The 17,912-nt window shown below is 50.1% G+C and overlaps 1 protein-coding gene across 4 annotated transcripts in view; it reads right to left on the reverse strand.

The window, feature by feature from the left end:
- Window positions 1-2,370: 2,370 nt before the first annotated feature.
- ZNF341 (zinc finger protein 341) overlaps window positions 2,371-17,912 on the reverse strand; it is a 29,285-nt gene continuing 13,743 nt past the window's right edge. For 2 of the 4 annotated variants that reach the window (XM_073309899.1, XM_073309898.1), the window contains 11 exons: window positions 17,637-17,876; window positions 16,304-16,499; window positions 15,929-16,013; window positions 14,857-15,047; window positions 13,751-13,944; window positions 11,675-11,883; window positions 10,522-10,618; window positions 8,402-8,534; window positions 6,880-6,991; window positions 5,265-5,335; window positions 2,371-3,784 (listed from right to left, as the gene is read on the reverse strand). In XM_073309899.1, coding sequence (XP_073166000.1) covers window positions 3,273-3,784; window positions 5,265-5,335; window positions 6,880-6,991; window positions 8,402-8,534; window positions 10,522-10,618; window positions 11,675-11,883; window positions 13,751-13,944; window positions 14,857-15,047; window positions 15,929-16,013; window positions 16,304-16,499; window positions 17,637-17,876 — 2,040 coding nt within the window. In that variant the 3' untranslated portion in view covers window positions 2,371-3,272. Of the gene's footprint in view, window positions 3,785-5,264; window positions 5,604-6,879; window positions 6,992-8,401; window positions 8,535-10,521; window positions 10,619-11,674; window positions 11,884-13,750; window positions 13,945-14,856; window positions 15,048-15,928; window positions 16,014-16,303; window positions 16,500-17,636; window positions 17,877-17,912 lie in introns of those variants that run through there. The other 2 variants (XR_012154711.1, XR_012154712.1) reach the window with 2 other exon arrangements.

The following is a 17,912-nucleotide window of genomic DNA, read 5'->3' on the forward strand; positions in this document are numbered from 1 at the left end:
GAATGGAAGGCCATCCCTGGGCTGCCATAATACACACAGGAAGAATGAGACACCCACATACCAGTCTCAAACCAGGGATGATTGTAATGCTGCAATAGGTGCTAGCGGCCACATAATTACGCCTTACAATGTGGCCAGATAGAGAGGGAAAGCAGGAGAGGTATATTTAGCAAACCATTTCCTGGTGGTGGTTCTTCTGTCTGGAAAGCTGGGTATTTCAAACAAACTTTTAGGCAAATAAAATCTTGCCTCTGAAACAGATGAAAAGTTTTCATACAAAATGCTTGAAGGCAGCGGGACAAAAGCAGCAGGAAATACTGAAAAGGTGGTGTGGGCACTGGGACTACTTCAGGAGGATGAAACTGGGCAAAGGGAACCTGTAGGATGGGAAGCAGGAAACAACCTAACAGGAGATGCATTAGACTGTGCAATAGTCTCCCAAGGGAAGGGGTAGAGGCTGCATCATCCCGTTACTCAGCCCTGGAGCATGTGCTGTGAGAGAACAATCTTACACAGGCTGCCCTGGGATGCAGAAGACAGCTATGTTCTATCTATAATGTCTGTGCATTACTGCCTCTAGTTTAGCATAATACATCACAAGGAGACAGGAAGGACATCCCTGAACAACTCGCTGTGAGCGAGCTGCTGCACACAGGACAGGATGCTTGTGGTCAGTGAGGTCCAGAAGACCATTGCACAGTAACATTATTATTACTGCTCTGGTTGTCAGAAACTTATGCACCATTTCAGCAGATTTTCTACAAGCTCTTCTCATGTATAAGACAAGAAGGAGGCTCGGGAAGGAAACGTCATTGCCAGGAGCTTTTCTGAACACTGGACATCTCCAAAATGAGAGCCTGCAACACCACAGCCTTCCTACAGGCTCTTGGCCATTCTGCATGCTAACAAGGCCAAGCCTTACTGCTGGAAATGCTGATTGTTGTCCAATTGACTTTTACTCTGAATCCAGGGCCCAGCACAGAAAGATATCCAAGAAGGAAGTGCCAGCACCGGAGTAATCTAAAATGGCATTAGACAAAGCAATGGAGAATCTAGTGTACGAGCTAATCCCAAAGAGGACGGGGTAAGAGGTGAGAGGGAGCTCTCGTTCAAGCTCCCCTTCCTAATGATCAGGGCCTTGTCTGTGGCAAGTGAAGTATCTCTTTCAGGCATGCTCTGCTGTTGTCAGAACAACAAGGAGGCTGAAGACTGGCTGGGCAATGGAAACTCATCTGCAGAGGGGATCCCAGCAGGTCGGGGAGGGAAGGAGTTGCAGCTCTTGCTGCCCATGTCCTACCTGCTCTGTGGAGGCAGAACTTTGGTCTCCTGTGCTCTCCATGTGGCCCTTCACCAGCACTAAATTAAGTTCATTTTAAATTAATTTTCCACCTGCCTGCATTGAGCTTCTCTGGGTCAGAGAAGGATCGACAGGGGAGTCCCTCTGGTGCTCATCAATCCAAATCCATAATCAGAGCAGCTGACAGAGGGTTGGGAGAAGCTCTCTTGCCCCATGGAGTGAAGGGCTCCACTGGTGCCAGGAGCAGGAGTCAGCGCGGGCAACTGAACGTGGTCTCTCCCATAGCTATACAGAGCACTAACTACAGGGCTGGCCTCACGTTACTCAGAAGTTTACACGTTCTGCCATAGCCGTGCTATCCCCATCAACACATTGTCACATCTGCTCAAAGCAGTGAAACTACTGCAAAACACAGCAGCGCACAACCACATCTCCCCTTCCCTTACAAGGTCCTAGCAGGAAGAGGAAGATTTCTGGGCTCATTCATTCACCACGTGTTCCATGGCTCCTACTTTCCTCTCATTTTGGATAGATGTTTTCCTCCAACAACCACTTGACTTTTTGCAGAGGGTAGGGGTTTGGGGGAGAAAGATATTTGCCAAGTCAGGATTATTCCAGTCACATGCAGGGGGGTGAGGAAGAAGGGGAGTGGGGAAGGAACCACTGTTCATGCAGTCAATGACCAAGTGCTGGACTGAAGGCTGAATCACAGTAACAGAGGGCACTGAGACAACACACCTGCTCCAGGGTTTCGCTGGCTGCCACACTGAGCTTCCAACAAGCTGCCCATGACTTGGAGCTGATTGTGGAGGTGGCCAGTCTGATAACAGCAGCAAATCTTGCAATTCTAACAGCTAGCAGCGATGCTGGAACAATTTGTACAGTGGAGGTGCTGAGAACCATTGAACCAAACTGTAAACTCTGTATACGATGGAAACCACTTCAAGTCACGGGCTGCAGCAGCACCCCCAGCATCCCTAGTTCCAGCACCTCTGAGGGAAAGCGTGGAGAAGCACTGGGTAGCATGTAGACCAGCAGACTTGGAGTCAGGCAATCTGGCTTCAAGCCCTAGCTCTGCACTTCCTGTGTCAGCTGGGATAGTTCACTTACCTGCCGTGCTGTGGTTCCCTGCTGGACAATGAGAGGAATATTTAGCTGTTGTGAAGATTAACTCATTTGTGTCTAAGGCATTTTGAGATCCTTGGCTAAAGAGTGACATAGAAGAGCTAAAATACAGTGACCATTGTGGCGAGAACTTCAAACAGAAGAAAAGAACACACACGTACATGCACTCAGGCACACAACTGTGGGCACAATGCCGCAGCTGCTGGCCATCCCCTGACTTCATGCAGAGCAGCTGCAGCATCAGGGCCATCGTGTTTATACACACCCAGTACAGATAATACAGCCTTTCTGCTAACACACACAGATGAGAGAGACACTGGCAGTGTCTATTAGGGTATTTATGAACAGTGTTCCCAAAGGATATGAGGATGCACTTGCTTCCAGAGGAAGGATCATGTATTTGCACTTGGACATGCCCCTCCCCATATATAGGCATATATATATGGATATATATCCCCATATATATGGATTTTACAATGAAAACATAAATGGGGCAGATGGTGATTTGCAAAGCTTTCTGCTCATGGTCTCTACCATTCTTCCCATCCTGATTCAGGGCTCCTCGTCACCCCACCCCGCATTGACAAGTGCTGAACGGGGACAAGAAAATGTAACATTCCCCTCCAGACCTGCTGGCCATCACTGGCTTCTATGGAGTCATGTACCTTGGTAGGTGGAGATGAAAGTCATTATCTCCCCTACCCATCTCCATCCCTAAGAGTTTTGGTCTCTGTATCACTGTGATCCAGACACTTCAGCCCATCTCACCATGAGTCTGGCCACCCCACCAGTGGGTGAAGAAAATGCGGATCCCCTACCGCTCACCAAGCACACACAGGTCACAGTTTTATCAGTCCGTAGTCTGAATGTAAACGGGGACAGCCAGCATGGCGCACGGCACATCTGTGCCAGTCTGCAACTCTGCCAGGGCAAGACTGGAAGCAATGCTGCTGGGCTGGCCGGGGACTACAAGGTCCGAATCTGCAGCTGCTGACCCACCAACCACAATGGACAGGACTGCGTCTGATTCCCGAAATTGTTCTTTGTTGGGGCTACTCTCCCGGGGGTTCTCCCCCTCTGCACTGTCCTTCAGCTCTGCCAGGGCCAGCTGGCCGGGAAGAGGAAGGCCCACCTTCCGCCGAGCTCCCCGCTTCTTCTGGGCCTTCCTGATCTGAAGCTCTTTGTCCTTGGGTGAGTTCAGCCGGCACTTGTGGTCCTTCATGTACTTCTGGCGCGTGAAGCCCTTGCTGCAAGTGGGGCAGCGGTACTTGTAGTTTCCAGTGTGTGAGCGCTGATGTTCCACCATGTGGGCCCGTCGACTGAAGGACTTGTTACAGTACTGGCACTTGTGGATCTTCATTCCTAAGCCAAGCACAATACGAGAAAGAGCTTAGTTACAGAACCCTCCTTACAGGGTGGATGGACCCATTAATCGCACTGCAACGGGGCTCAATAGTTGTGTCTGCTCTTCAAAGCCGAGTAATTTTTTAACTATTGCTTGGCAAAAACAAGACAAAAATCCCCACCCAAAGCTCCCCAAAATACTTTTATTTGGTGCTTTTACTGCTTAAAACAATCACCCCCTCCCGCAAAGAGATCAGATTTTTTCGTTTTCTATTTTTAAAAAAATGCACATAAGCAGAGAATGTGTATGGCAGGTTGGAGCCTGAAGTGATCTGGAACCCTAATTTCAGGGTTTATCATAAGGACAGCATTGCTCCTGTCCCTAAAGGGAGTTGAGCAATATACCATGAAAGCAATTTCACAAGAGCACAGTCAAAAGTGAAACACATGCTCTTAAACTTAAGATTTGCTTGGTTTAGGAACCGTAAAGAAAATGAACTGATTTTTTGAAACTCCTTAATTTCACTGGAGGAACAAACTGATGCCCCCCATCAGTTGCATCTTCAGTGCATACTCCATCCAGCTGCTCTGTCCAGGGCTCTGGACGTGACAGAGACAGGAGAGGGAGAGATCTACAGTTGTACTACTTGTCAGGCAAGAATTGCGGGGCTCCCTGGGAGCTTGTTTCTAGGGGTGTGGCTGTGGATGTGGAACTCAGACAAACGCTCATCTGAATCCCAAGAGATTACTTTTGACATGGGGACATTATTGGGTATGGGGCAGAAAGAGCATTCTTGGTATTAATATGCAAATAAGCACACCTAATATCCTACTCTGCTTCAGAATTCCTATATCCCAAGCTGGCCACATGGTTTATTATTTGTATAGCCTCAAATGTGCATGGATCTTAGACACAGCTGCAAATGGAACGTGGGCTCTTCCAGTAGGCCTGCAGGAGCAGAGGTAGAAATCCCAAAGCCAGGGGCTGCTTGCAGAACCAGTGAGTGACACTATTAGTTTTACTGCATGGGAAACTCCTTATATTGGACTGTGGAAAATCTCCCGCGGGAAGTGGTGGTGGATGTCTCATCACCCAAGTCATAGCTGGACAAAGCAGGAGAGTATCCTTCAGGGAAGAATCCTGCATTGTCAGGGAATGGAGCGGACTGATTTCATAAGGGATTTGGCATCTCTTGCTTCTGTGGATTCTAGGACAATGTATTTAGTGGGTGGAATCAATGTAGACTAGTGTTATCCAGCAATGGTGCTGAGAAGGGTAAGAGTCCTACTATTCACTGCTATAAAGGGTACTAGTAATCCACTCGCTTGACAGTTCGTAGGCATCTTACCCCTACTACTGCTCTGGTTGAAAAATAAAGCCAGGAGATATGCACACTGGCCTCCTGCCTAAGAGGCTCTCTAAGCACTTAGGTTGAATTCAAGCAGCATTTTCATTCACAGCTATGGGCAGCAAGGGGAGAGCTGCAGTCCCACTTACCGGAATGGGAGAGTATATGAGCTTTCAGCTTGTCTGGCCTGTTGAACTCTTTATTACAGCCCGTGTGGCTTCTGTAAGAATAAAAATCCCAGTAACCAGCTTGAATCGGGTTGGGGGTGGTGAGGACAGAAAGAGGTACATACATTAGCTCTCAGACATCATCGCTCACCACCCATGTGCCGCGGAGAGCTCAGGGTGTATCCACCGGGTGTTACGACAGGGGCCCCACAATTTCAAGATGAGTGCTGCGATGTGGATGCACATGGCTTCCACTGGAAAGTCATGCGGTGCCTGTCACGGGTCCCCTCACAGAGCGGTATTAACAGTGCTTCAAAGCAGCTGCAGGCAGAAGCAGGGGCAAAGGTGTTGCAAACTGACTGGGATGGGAGAGGAGTTGGGAGAAGCCAAGTGAATTGAGGCCACTGAAGAAAGACAATGTTATGCCAGGGGTCTCTCTCTTGTATCTGAAACGTACCCATTGGTGCTGGGATGTGCAAGGGCCTATGGCTAGAGTTCTGGCCCCAGCATTACCAAGGCTCTGAAGCCATCTCACTCCACATTAACTGGAAGATAGGTTGTATCTCTGTGTACAGCCTCTTGTCATAGTAACTGATGTCTTCTCAATTACCCTTCAGGGTAGGGGACTCCTCCAGCCCAAGCAATGAGGGCAACCATTTCCCACGTTCCAAGCCAGACGCCCCCCCACCCCTGGGGACCACGGACAGTTATTGAAAGGCTCCACATTTTTTAAACAGAAGATGCATTCAGTGGACACAGTGCCAGTGAAAGGCACCAGACTGTGCCCCAAGATCTCTATCCATGCAGAGAGCAAGGGGCATCTTCCCCACCCTGTCCTGCCAACACAATGTAACCCTGAGAGGGACGGGCATATCTCAGTCAAAGCTTTAAAGACATTTTGAAGTGGAACTAAGAAACCTTCCCATGTGCCTCATGCATTAGGCGACACTGCCTTTGAGGGCAGAGCACATGGTATTTATACACATTCAGGCAACCCCTCGCTAATATATAGCACTTTTAAGTGCTCTACCAGTGCAATGTGATAAACCTCACAACCTCGCCAGGAGGCAGTAGGATCAGCCCCATCTTACACAGGGAGAAAATGAGGCAGAGATGAAGGGATTGCGACAAGCAAGTGGTAGGAGCTGGGGTTAGAACTTGCTGGTTCCCAGCTCCCTGCTCAAAATCGCTAGAGCATGGAGCCTCCCCAAGAAGAGTGGGTTGTTTGGTGCCACTCAATATGGGCTATCCACACACTCTGAGAGCCTATAACAGCCCTTTCATTAAAAAAAGGAGTACTTGTGGCACCTTAGAGACTAACCAATTTATTTGAGCATAAGCTTTCGTGAGCTACAGCTCACTGCATCCAATGAAGTGAGCTGTAGCTCACAAAAGCTCATGCTCAAATAAATTGGTTAGTCTCTAAGTTGCCACAAGTACTCCTTTTCTTTTTGCGAATACAGACTAACACGGCTGTTACTCTGAAGCCCTTTCATTGTGCAGACTGAGGGAGACCTTCCTTCCCAAAGACCAGTGGGATCTCAGGAACAACAAAGCCAGCTCTGCTCCTGGCTGCCAGGGGTCACTTGGTACATACGAGAAGGGACATTTGTACTTCTTGAAAGGCTCATGGATCAGCATGTGTCGCTTCAGTTTATCTTTCCGGTTGAAGGCTGCGTCGCACACAGAGCACTTAAAGGGCTTTTCACCTGCGCAGGACAGAGACACACTGTCAGGGACATACAGGCTGCACTGGGCCTCAGGGCTTATCATTGTTCTAATAACCCTTTAGTCCCTCCACTTGGGCAGCAGCGTCAGTCTCCGCTTTCCTGCTCTGTGATATTCCCTGCAAGCTGGGTCACCCACTTCAGCATGGAGACTTGATAGCTACGCTGTGCGAAGGCCTCTCCTCTAGTTACATCTGGCCCAGAGCTGAAGGAGCAGAAGGATTCCCTGCTGGTTATGGAGTCAAGTGTATTTCCTCACCCCTTGGGCTGACAAGTGTGCTCAGCCCCAGACGAGGGGAATGGCCAGTCCCTAGCGTGTTAACAGCAGGTTCCAGGGAGATAGCTGTGTGGAAAGCCCAAAGGTGATGAAGCGACAACACTCATGGTAGGGGGCACAGGACACTATGACAAATCTCCACTTCCCTCCCCAAACGGCAGGTCCCTTTGCCACTTTCTGAAGACCACATAGCTTCTCCAAACTGCCAGCGTCACTTGCTCCCCATGCTGTGACAGGGCAGGCAGAAGAGTCACAGGAAAGCATCATCTTCCAGCCCAATAAAAACAGAGATAAGACTCCAGAGGCGAATCACCTCCAGCCCGCCCTCGTGAAGCACTGTGCCTCAGAGAGAGAACCCCCCACACGCCATCAGGCCCGAGCGCCTTTGGGTGTGCTCGGATTCCAAAGCAGGACAGGAAGGCCCGAATCATGAGTACAGAAAGAAGTGACTCCTTCCCACTCCAACACCTATCTCTGTAGTTCAGTGGTTCTCAAACTTTTGTACTCGGGACCCCATCACACAGCAAGCCTCTGATTGTGACCCCTCCACCCCCACCCCTTGTAAATTAAAAACACTTTTTTATATTTAACATTATTATAAATGATGGCAGTGAAGTGGAGTTTGGGGTGGAGGCTGACAGCTCACGACCCCCCACGTAATAACCTCTGAGGGGTCACAACCCCCAGTTTGAGAACCCCTGCTGTAGTTCCTCCCTGAAAGGGCCCTGTCAGCAATGCTCCCTCTGGCCAATGGGTGGATGGCTACACCTCCCATTGAGTGCTCCTCCTCCAGGACAGCGCTGCTAGCCCCACCAAGCCTGAGAAGGGAGGAGGCTGGCTGTGTGCTGCACTCCCATCACCCAGCTGGTGCTGATGTGAGATCGCCAAGCTGGTTCAACAGCTAACCCTGTCTCAGCAGCACGGTATTACTCTGAAAAGCAGTCGGCACCAAAGGTTGTGTAATACACTACTTACTCTGGCTAGCCTGGAACAGAATCAAAAGAGCACTGAATACTGATCCTCACTAAATACCATCCAGACAGCTCTGCCCCTTGGGGGTTCCCCAGAGAAAGGAAGCCCGACGCAGCGGAAAGGATACACGAGGAAGCACCTACCTGAATGGATGTGGGCGTGCAGCTTGAGGTAGTGCTCCCGGCGGAAGAACTTCTTACAGATCTGGCACTTGAATTTGCCCCCTCCTCCATGCGTGGGGAGGTGCCGTCGCAGGTACCTCTCACAGGGGAACACCTGTGAGCACAGAAAAGGAGGGGACTGTAACAGGATGGTCTGCCCCTGTCAGACCCAGGGACCCAGACAGCCCTGTTCTTCAGCAGAGCCCCATTAAGAATGCGTTGGGGCTGGTAGTTTGTCAGGGGTCAGATATTGGGGTTTGCTGAAGATTGTCAGTGCAACCAATCAGTGGTGCCCTGAAGAAAAGGCCTGACCAGACTGGGCATAGCATTAATCCCTCCTGGGCTGCGGGGCCGGCCCAGCAGCTCCCACAGACTCAAAGCCTGCTCCCCATACGGGGCTGGAGCACTCTCTGAGGGAGTACGTGCAAGGGGTGAGGGATTTTTACCTAAACAAAACCCAAGGGGAGGCCTGCAGAACCCCATGAGGAAAACACAAATACAGCTTTAAAACAGCGTCAGATGCTAAAGCTGTGCAGGCTGCAACCCCTGGAAATAGCTTTTATAACAAGAAGGGAATATTTGAGAAGCACCCACTCTGCCCACTTCCTGCGGGTAGTACTGAGATCAACTGTGGCAGGGACCCGTTGCACTTCGTACTAACAGTATTGTGCATCCCCCAATCATCTTCCATCACAGGGTTCCAAAGCGTTTATCCATTAATGGGTGACATTTGCCATGCCGACATTATTAACAGTTCATTTCACACACGGGAAAACTAAACACACCAGTCCAATGATTTGCTGACGATAATGCCACCAGTCCGCACGAGGGCTAGGCAGAGAACCTAGCTCCCAGTGCTGCATGCTCACCACTACGCTACACTCCCTCCGCACAGAAGCAATCTTAGTAACTCACAAACTCAGAAGCAAAAAAAAGCTGCCTACCGAAAGGGCTTTCCAACAGCAGGAGTCACAGGCTGCTGCCCCTGTGTGTTGGGAAGTCCCCCAAGGATCAATGGGAGAGGGGGAATGGACTGCCCTACATGCAGATGTGAAAAGCAGCAAGCTAACCCTAACATGGCCACAGCCTTGCACAGAGAGCACCTGTCTCTTTCGGGGACAAAGGACGACACATAAAAAAAGATGGGTTACTAACCATGGCGGGTGTGCGTTTCCCCTTCCCGAGCTACCTCAGTACAAAGTGGTCTTTCCTCTGAGATTGTTCCTGCCCCCACTGCAGGATTTTCACCTCCTTAGCTATAAACAGAGGAGCAAGGGTCCACATTTTAGTCTAGATTTTCAAACAAAGTGTATTAGAATTCAGCGCCCGCAATTCTGCCCCTCAACCCCCGGGGGTGACGTGATCAGAACGTCCACAGCCAAAGGCTGCCTGGGCGTCCAGCTCTAGACACGCTATCAGGACAAGCTTGTCCTTTCCAAGTACACACAGCATTCATCCAAAAGAGGAGAGGACAACAGTGGGAGGGGCACATAGAGGTTTATTTGGATGGGAGACAAGCGATGGGTTAGCAAGGCTGGGGCTCTACATTCTTCTTCCTGTAGGCAGGATGTGCCTAGTGGTTCAAGGAGGGAACAGGCTAATGGTCACAGTGGGGGCTGAAGGAGAAGCCAAGAAACCACAGAAACCACACTAAAGCCAGCCTCGCTCCTGTAGCCATCCCTGACTCTGGGAGGTGAGGCAGGCCAGCATAACATCCAGCATTCCTGTACTGTAAAAGGGACAGATCCTGTCAGGTGCTGAGTGTCCTTCGCTGTCAATAGAGTATTTGGGGCTCAGGGCACTCAACCCTTTGCAGGATTGGGGCTCAATATGATGCAGGGTTGAGGGATGGCAGGAAATTGGAGAAAAGTGTATTGATCAGTGAATGGGGTGCAGCAGAAGAGCTGGCACTGTGGGGAGGAATGGACTCTGCTCTAGAGAGACAAGGGGGCCAGAACACTCCTCCCTCTCTTGAGAAGTCCTAGAGGACCTGCCAGTCTGTACTGAGGTAGAAAGGGAGAGGAAAGGGAGACGAATTCCCCATCCCCCTCAGAAACCCAAACATCTCTCCAGGGTCATCTCGTGCAAAAAGCCCCACCTACCTTCTGGCAATGAGGGCAGGGGAAGTTGTGCGTTGCCGTCTGCAGATGGTGCTCCAGCGCTTCTGGGGTGGAGTATTTATTGACACACTTGACACACCTGAATGAGGAGAGACAGAAGAGAGCATGTGAGCAAGGACCAGCCACAGCAGCCATACCATACGCTATCTCTGCAGACAGTTATCCACCCTGTACATTCTCTATTCAGTTTTCCCAATGTTTGGTTAAAAACAGTAACAGAACACAAAGTGTTTGGAGAGCAGCAATAACCCCCTCCCCCATCCTAACCCCATGAGTTTGCAAACCCAGATTTCCACTTCAAGGCTTCTGCTAATTTAAGAATCCTTCCTCTACCCCATTACAAGAAATACAGAATGGAGGGGCAAGGGGAAATATCAAACCTAAACAGAGCCAAGCCCTCAGAGAAAATCACTCATCTCTTAACTCATTGCAAGATGAACCCCGGCCTCTCTACAGGTGCAAGGACAACTAGAAATTACAAGCCTTTCTAAGGAGCAGCAGTCACATAATATAATGGTATATAATCCAGACAAGGCTCCCAGATGCATTCCAAGAAGTCACTGTGCTCCTCGATCTACTTGCAATCTTCCCCTCAGCGTTTCCATAGCACTGTAAGTGCTGTCCACAGAACACAGAGCAAGGCACCAGAGTCTCACTTGCTCCCTCCATCAACCATCTATCAGCTTTCCAGGTCAACAAAGCTCGCTATGCTTTAAAAAGAGAATGAGACTGTTGTGGAACGGCTACGTTTGCCTGGACACAGCTCCCACGCCCACCGCACTGGTACATAAGTGACACCTTTTACTGTAGATATTGGTTGTGATTAATTCACCCGGGTAGCCCGCTCACTCTCCATATGTAAATGCAGTGAACGCCAACAGCACCCGTGGCACCTAAGCCCTCAGACTCGCATTCTGTGCACAAAGCGTTTGGCCACAGTCGCCAGGCAGCAGGGCACTCAGCTATGCACCACGTGAACCCAATATAATCCCAGCAGCTGAAAACAAGATCCCACATGCTTCCCCTCGTGTCCCTTCAGCGCTTGGGTCTGAGAGCACATGCACTCCGCCTGAAGCGCGAGGCTGTCACTCTCTCCTGCTGCGCCTGGTAACCACCGTTCGGATTGCTACCGTACTTGTACACGGCCACGTCCTTCTTGGGGCTGTGCTGGGGCAGCAGGCTGTGGGAGTATTGGTGGACGCTCAGTTCATACAGGGAGGGGAAGTCCTTGCTGCACAGATGGCAGCGATAGCTCAGCTCCTCCTGGTGGTTCTTGATGTGCTCCAGAAAGGACTCCAGCTTCTGGAACGTCTGAGCGCAGCTCTTCACCACGCACTTGTACACCTGGAGGAAGAGGCAGGAGTTTATGGGAGGAAGGGAGAGCTACGAGAGTGGCGCACATTGGCGATAAAAACAGTGCGATTCCCCTGCCAACAGATGTGGTGTACTCAAGCGTGAGGGCGTAAGACTCGGACTCAAGACTCCTGTATGCTCTTGCAGGCTCTGATACTGCCTCCTTCAGCAAGTCATTGAGTGGGCAATTTTCCAAAGCATCTAAGTGATTTAGGAGCCCGAGTTTCACTGAAAGCCACTAGGAACCATGCTCCTAAACCACCAAGGTTCTTTTGAAAATCCCAGCTTTAACCTTAACTTTCTCCATGTGTAACAGGGGGATGGTGATATTTAGCTACTCATTGGGAGTTTAATTAAATCACTGTGAGATCCATGAATTAAAGATACAGGGGGAGATTCCAAAGCCTCAAACAGCAGTCAGGTGCCTAATTCTCACTGACTTTCATTGGCCGTTAGGTGCCCTACCTCCCTCTGTGCCCTTGAAAATCTGCTCCACACTATACACTGTCAAATTATTATTGCTACTAATTTTCTCCTCTCTTGCTGGACCCATGGACTTTCCCCTAGTTTGGATAGCGCTAAATTAGCCTGGCTGTGTTTATGAACAAAAGCAGCAATTTCAGTCCCCAGAGTGTCTCATCGTGCCACAGCTGCCATTTATGCACTATCAGTTATGGGAGCAGCACTCCAAAAGCAGCACCCATTCACTAACCCCCACCCGGTGCCAGCAGCAGGAGCACACGCCATTGTTAAATGTGTTAACTGCCTTCTGGTCAGAAGTTCTTGGAGATGGTGGCGGAAGATTTTAAATAAAACAGCTCTGCAACACAACGGTCACAGTCACACTGTACCAGTGTTACTATGGGTCAAATCTGAGATTTAAAGAAATGGACAGCACCTACCAGCAAGGAGTACAAGAGTGAAAGTTAATTTCACTCTTCCCCAGAGGTAACTCATGGTGTTGGTGCTCCAGCCTCACTGTGCCCACGCAGCAGGAAACTCAGCCATCTCCAAGGCCAGTTAGCCCAAACACACTAGAGCTGCTCAGTAACACTGAAAGCCAGCTGGTAGCCAAATGCTGGGGAGCTCTTCCCTGATAGCATCTTCTCCCAACGGGCAGCCAAGACTCTGGGAACATGCAGCCTCAACATTACAACCGCTGAGGCTAACGGGGACCCACGAGCAAGGCAGCAGCCCCAGCAGGTAAATCCAAATGCCCTCCCTCCCATTGAGCTGGGCTAAGTCCACCTCTTTTTATGATCAGTTCTATTGTTGTGGCATTCAGAGGCCCCCGTCAGGATCGGGGACCCTGCATGCTGGGCATTGTAAACACCAAAAGCTGCAGTCTTTGCCAAAGACACACAGCAAATGAGTGGAACAGGCCAGAAGATGGAGGATAAGAGTAACAGAAATGAGATCACATGATTCCATAGGCAACTACTCCACAACTCGATGGTTGCTGACCATTTTAAAGCGTTCTGGATTTGGTTTTTCCAGCTCTCCACAGCTGCCAACTAGCCCACTCCTTGGCTGATTTCTTCCAAGCAACACAGCAGGGCTGGGGCTCTGCTTGAAGCTGCTCTTTTCCAATCCAGACCCACACAAGAAGAGCCAAGAAGCACAATGCAGCACTGCAGCAGCCGGTTTTATGATGTGAATGCACTTGATTATAACAGAGCCACAAGCACTCTACAAAGACAAGCCTCTCCTTGTGCTGGGGAGAACCTGCCATGTTCATTCCACTTCTACCTGATCCTCACCGATAATTAGACCAAGGCCACTTGGAGCCAAACTAACGTCTCAGTCTGATTACCGATGCGGGCCCCACAAACACGAGTGTCCACACTGTGTCACCCACCTGCTCGTTCTTGTGCTGCGTCATGTGCGATTTGAGCTGGAAATAGGTGTTAAACTTGCTGGGGCAGAACTGGCACTGGTAAGAGCTATCAATCAGGACAACCTGCTTGGCTTCCAGTTTGCCAACCTCACTCTCTTCTGCGGGGGCCATGGCCTGAGGCTGCTGGGGAGAGTTCCTGGAGGCCTGGCTTAAGCCTGGAGAAACGGGCAGAGGCACAGAGAGAAAGACAAATTGAAGCATTCCTGAGGTCAGTTTTTGAACAGCTTTGAAAACTGACTAAGGCCCCAGCCCTCCATTGCCATGTGACACTTACTTTTGGTCTCTGGGCCAGCCTCCAGCTCCCTTCTTAAGTGCCAATTCTTCTAGCTAGACAATTCAATTCCCCTAGCCTTCCCTTTACAACAGATTATCAAGGGCCCTGATTATTCTGGCTACCCTTCTGTGACTCACTATTCTTACCTGTCATGCTCCCAGCTGTGTTCCAGCTGTCTCATTGAAAAGAGAACTCAACGGGTCCCTGACGATCTAAGGCCATATTCATTCCTCCATCAAGATTTGCTCAGTGCAGGAGACGAGAGGCATCAGCTAGCCAGTTACGCATCCCTGATTCACTAGCTGCCTAGCTTCAGTGTACATTAGAGCAGCCCCTACACTTCTGTAACTTATGCCAGCTGGTTATGGCCCTATAGGACCACATACCCGTTGAGAACTAGCAGAGCTGAGTCATGCTCTGCCCCACCCTCCATGCCAGTGTTCGGGGGAGGTTGGTGTAAACATTGGTTACACCACTGGATGCCAGCTGGGAACTCCTCCACACCAAGAGAATTCTGGACTGGCCAGTTAGACGAGACTTCACCACCCTGAGCAGTGCAGAACGGCAAGCCAGAGCACACAGGGTTGCATTAGCCCACATGTCTGATCTGTGCAATAGTCTAATAGATGCTGCTAAATGCTCGGTCTCCAGATAGCGGCAGCACTGGCATTAACTCCAGAGGAAGCTAACATGAGGGATACACGGGTTGGAGGAGCTTTGGGAATGAGGAGTGTTCAGAGATCCTGGGAGTGTCGCTCTGCTTCCTAGTAGGCAATTTCCAAGAGTAGCACACCTGGGTTCTCCTCGTCCTCCTGCTGGTTGGGGTTCAGTGCCATGACCTGCACCGTGATGGAGTTGCGGGAGATGGTGCACCCGAGCCCCGGCGGCCACACCTTATGGGTCTGCATGTGCTTCTTCACGTTGGACTTCTGCGCAAAGGCTCGGCCGCACACGATGCACTGGAACGGCTTCTCACCTGTGTGGCTGCAGGGCAGACCGCAGCACATCAGTGAAGATGCATGACAGGAGGTGGTGGCCTGTAAGCATGGATCACAGGGAGCAGCTGTCCCAGGAGTGAACTGAGAACCTCGCTGCTTGGCAGATTAGCCCCTGGGCATCCCCAGCAAAGGGCTGGGAACCTGATCAACTGGCATCAATGGATTTTGTGGGTGGAGTGGGAAAAACAGGCCTTATATACAGAACACAGAGTTACAGCCCAGGAGTAGTTTGGGGGTGGGGAGGACCTCTGCAATGAAGTCGGAACACTTATCATCACGTTTTTCTGCACTGCCCCAATAAGGCACTTGACCATCATTGCTTGGCTTAGAATAAAACCCCTTTCTTCTGCTCCAGCATCAGGGGATCCCTTCTTTTCCTCCCACTCTGCTTCCAGACTAGGAAGAGGGGAACCCTGTCCTCTTCTCTCTCTCTTCCCCCCACCCCAAATTACAGGGAGGGAGATCTTTCTGCTCTCTCTTCCTGTTCCAGCCCAGAAGCCACTTCTGATGCTTGGTGTTCAACATGTGAGGGGCCCCAGGATGGGCTTGGAGTTTAAATGACTCTTGCTAGCTGCCCATCAAGCTTTTAAATCTTTGCTCGGGGCTGAGACTAGAGCTTTTATCCTTCCTCTTCAGGCATCACTCTGAATTTTCACTCCCAAGGGGCAGCTCTGGAGGTGAAGGTGGTTGGATATCCAGGGAACAGGAACCGTGGACGTTCTCATCAGCTAGTGAGCAAAGAGGACTCCAAAACCAGCTCATACTCAAAAAGTAAAAGATGCAATTACAGCTCACGCCTCCTGTGCAATCAACAGCCCGCCCCACTCGGCCATCCCTGCCGCATCTGGGTTAGCATCTCACTGTTACCTTCTGATGTGCTGCTGCAAGTCAAAGTTCTTGGTGAAGGCCTTGTCACAATAAGTGCACTTCAGTTTGGGGGACTTAGGTTTCCCTGAAACAGAAAGAGTGCATAATGGGAATTCGCTACCCCAATTCAATTGCATTCAGGACCAAAGAACATTTGATTGGATATGACTGGCCACAACACAAGAGTTCGTCCCATGGGGCAATAATAGGTGCCAATTCTACTTTTTGTATAGGATTTTTTGTATAGCATAGCAAGAGTACACTGTGTTGTACATTTGCTAACAGAGTCTCAAGAGCTTCCAGTCTAAAAGCGAAATGCAATGGAGACATGATGGTCTACGGGTTATAGCAGGAGCTGGCCATAAGGAGACATACCTTCTTGCAGCCCACTGTCATTTTTGGAACGCCTATTTTTGGCGGTTGAGGTGGAATCAAAACCGGCCACGTTTCCTCCGGATGCATTGGTCAAAGGAGCAGGAATATTAGTGCTTTTGGATTTGAAGCCCTGCTTCCCTGGGCTGTACACAGGAGGGGAGGGATACACAGGACTTTCCACACACTGGCTTGGCACCTGGAATAATGCAATCACGAGTGAAAATACATTTGCTAAATCTGTGGAGAAGTTGCCATACTAGATCATTAGTCTGTCTAGTCCAGGGTCCTGCCTAACTGGATCAAACCGGTAATCTGTTTCTCTAACCAAAGGGAGGCTAAACCAATGCACAAAGGGCAGCTCTCAGACTGAACCTTGCCAAGTATTCAGGAGTTATTAGCAAGACTTGGACACCAAAGTATAATCTCTCAAAACAAAGAGCTAGCTATTCCTGATTAGCCCTTGGAACTGTCTCTCTGCTCTCCAGAGCTGATCACCTGGATCTGGACTCAAACCTGTGACCCTGAAGGTGGAAAGCTCAAGCTCCTGTTATCAACCCCATGAAGATTGCTGAAGGAAGTTCTGCTGTGCAGATTCCAGTTAAACAAACTGACAATATTATTGGGAAGGCGAAGGGTTTAGTTAGCAAAGCAGACCGAGTCATCAATCTGGAGTAACACAGTTTGAGGGCCTTTCTGAAAAGGCATCTGGAGAAGTTTGGCATGTCGTCTCCTACCGCATACTCCCCAGTCCCGTTTCAAGGTCTCAAGTAACATGGCTGCCACCACTTCCCCTGGGAGACTATTTAACTGCCTGAGGAATCTCACTATCAGGGTATTTTTTCTGATATTCAGACTAATCTTTCCTGTGCTGAGTTTCGGCCCACTACTCCTAGTTCAATCCCTTTGCAAAGTCTCTGTCTTCCCAGCAGATACCCTTTCCAATACTCACAGGCAGTTACAGGAAATCCTCCCCTTAAACACGTCTACATGTGTTCAGCTCTTTTAATCTCTCCTCATAAGTCAATCCCTCCGGTCCCTTAATCATTCTCGTGTTCTCCCCATTCCCTTCAGCTTGTTGACATCTTTCTGATCATGACTTTCCCGCAGAGGAAATACTCATTGATTACCAGACAACCTAACACATCTTTCCCTGACTAATTTTATGACAAATTGCCTTTCTAATCCAGCTGACTCATGAGCAGCATCTTCTCCCCAGCTTGTGAAATGAGCTTGCAGGAGCCTTAAGTGTCGTGTATTGGTCAGAAGGTAGAGCGGCATCTGAGGGATGACCCATGGCTATGCTCTCAATATGAGGCCAGGGACATGGCTTTACCTCTATGGGCGGATAGGGCTGCATCCCCAGCGTCTGTATCTCCACTGTGCTGTTTCCTGCCAGAGGAGCAGGTGCGCTGTACACTTCCACCACCCGGCTGCCGCCAGTGCTGGGCTGTCCCGGTGCTCCCAGGGTCTGAGCGGGAGGAGGTGGGGGCTGAGGTGGAGGAGGAGGTGGGGGTGGCGGTGGAGGAGGGGGCTGGGAAAGGTACCCAGCTCCAGTGTGCATACTCAAGCTGCTCTGAAAACCGGAACAAGAGACAGACAGAGAAGACAC

Source organism: Lepidochelys kempii, chromosome 13, assembly GCF_965140265.1.
Source record: "Lepidochelys kempii isolate rLepKem1 chromosome 13, rLepKem1.hap2, whole genome shotgun sequence".
In the NCBI taxonomy this organism is placed as follows: Eukaryota; Metazoa; Chordata; order Testudines; family Cheloniidae; genus Lepidochelys; species Lepidochelys kempii.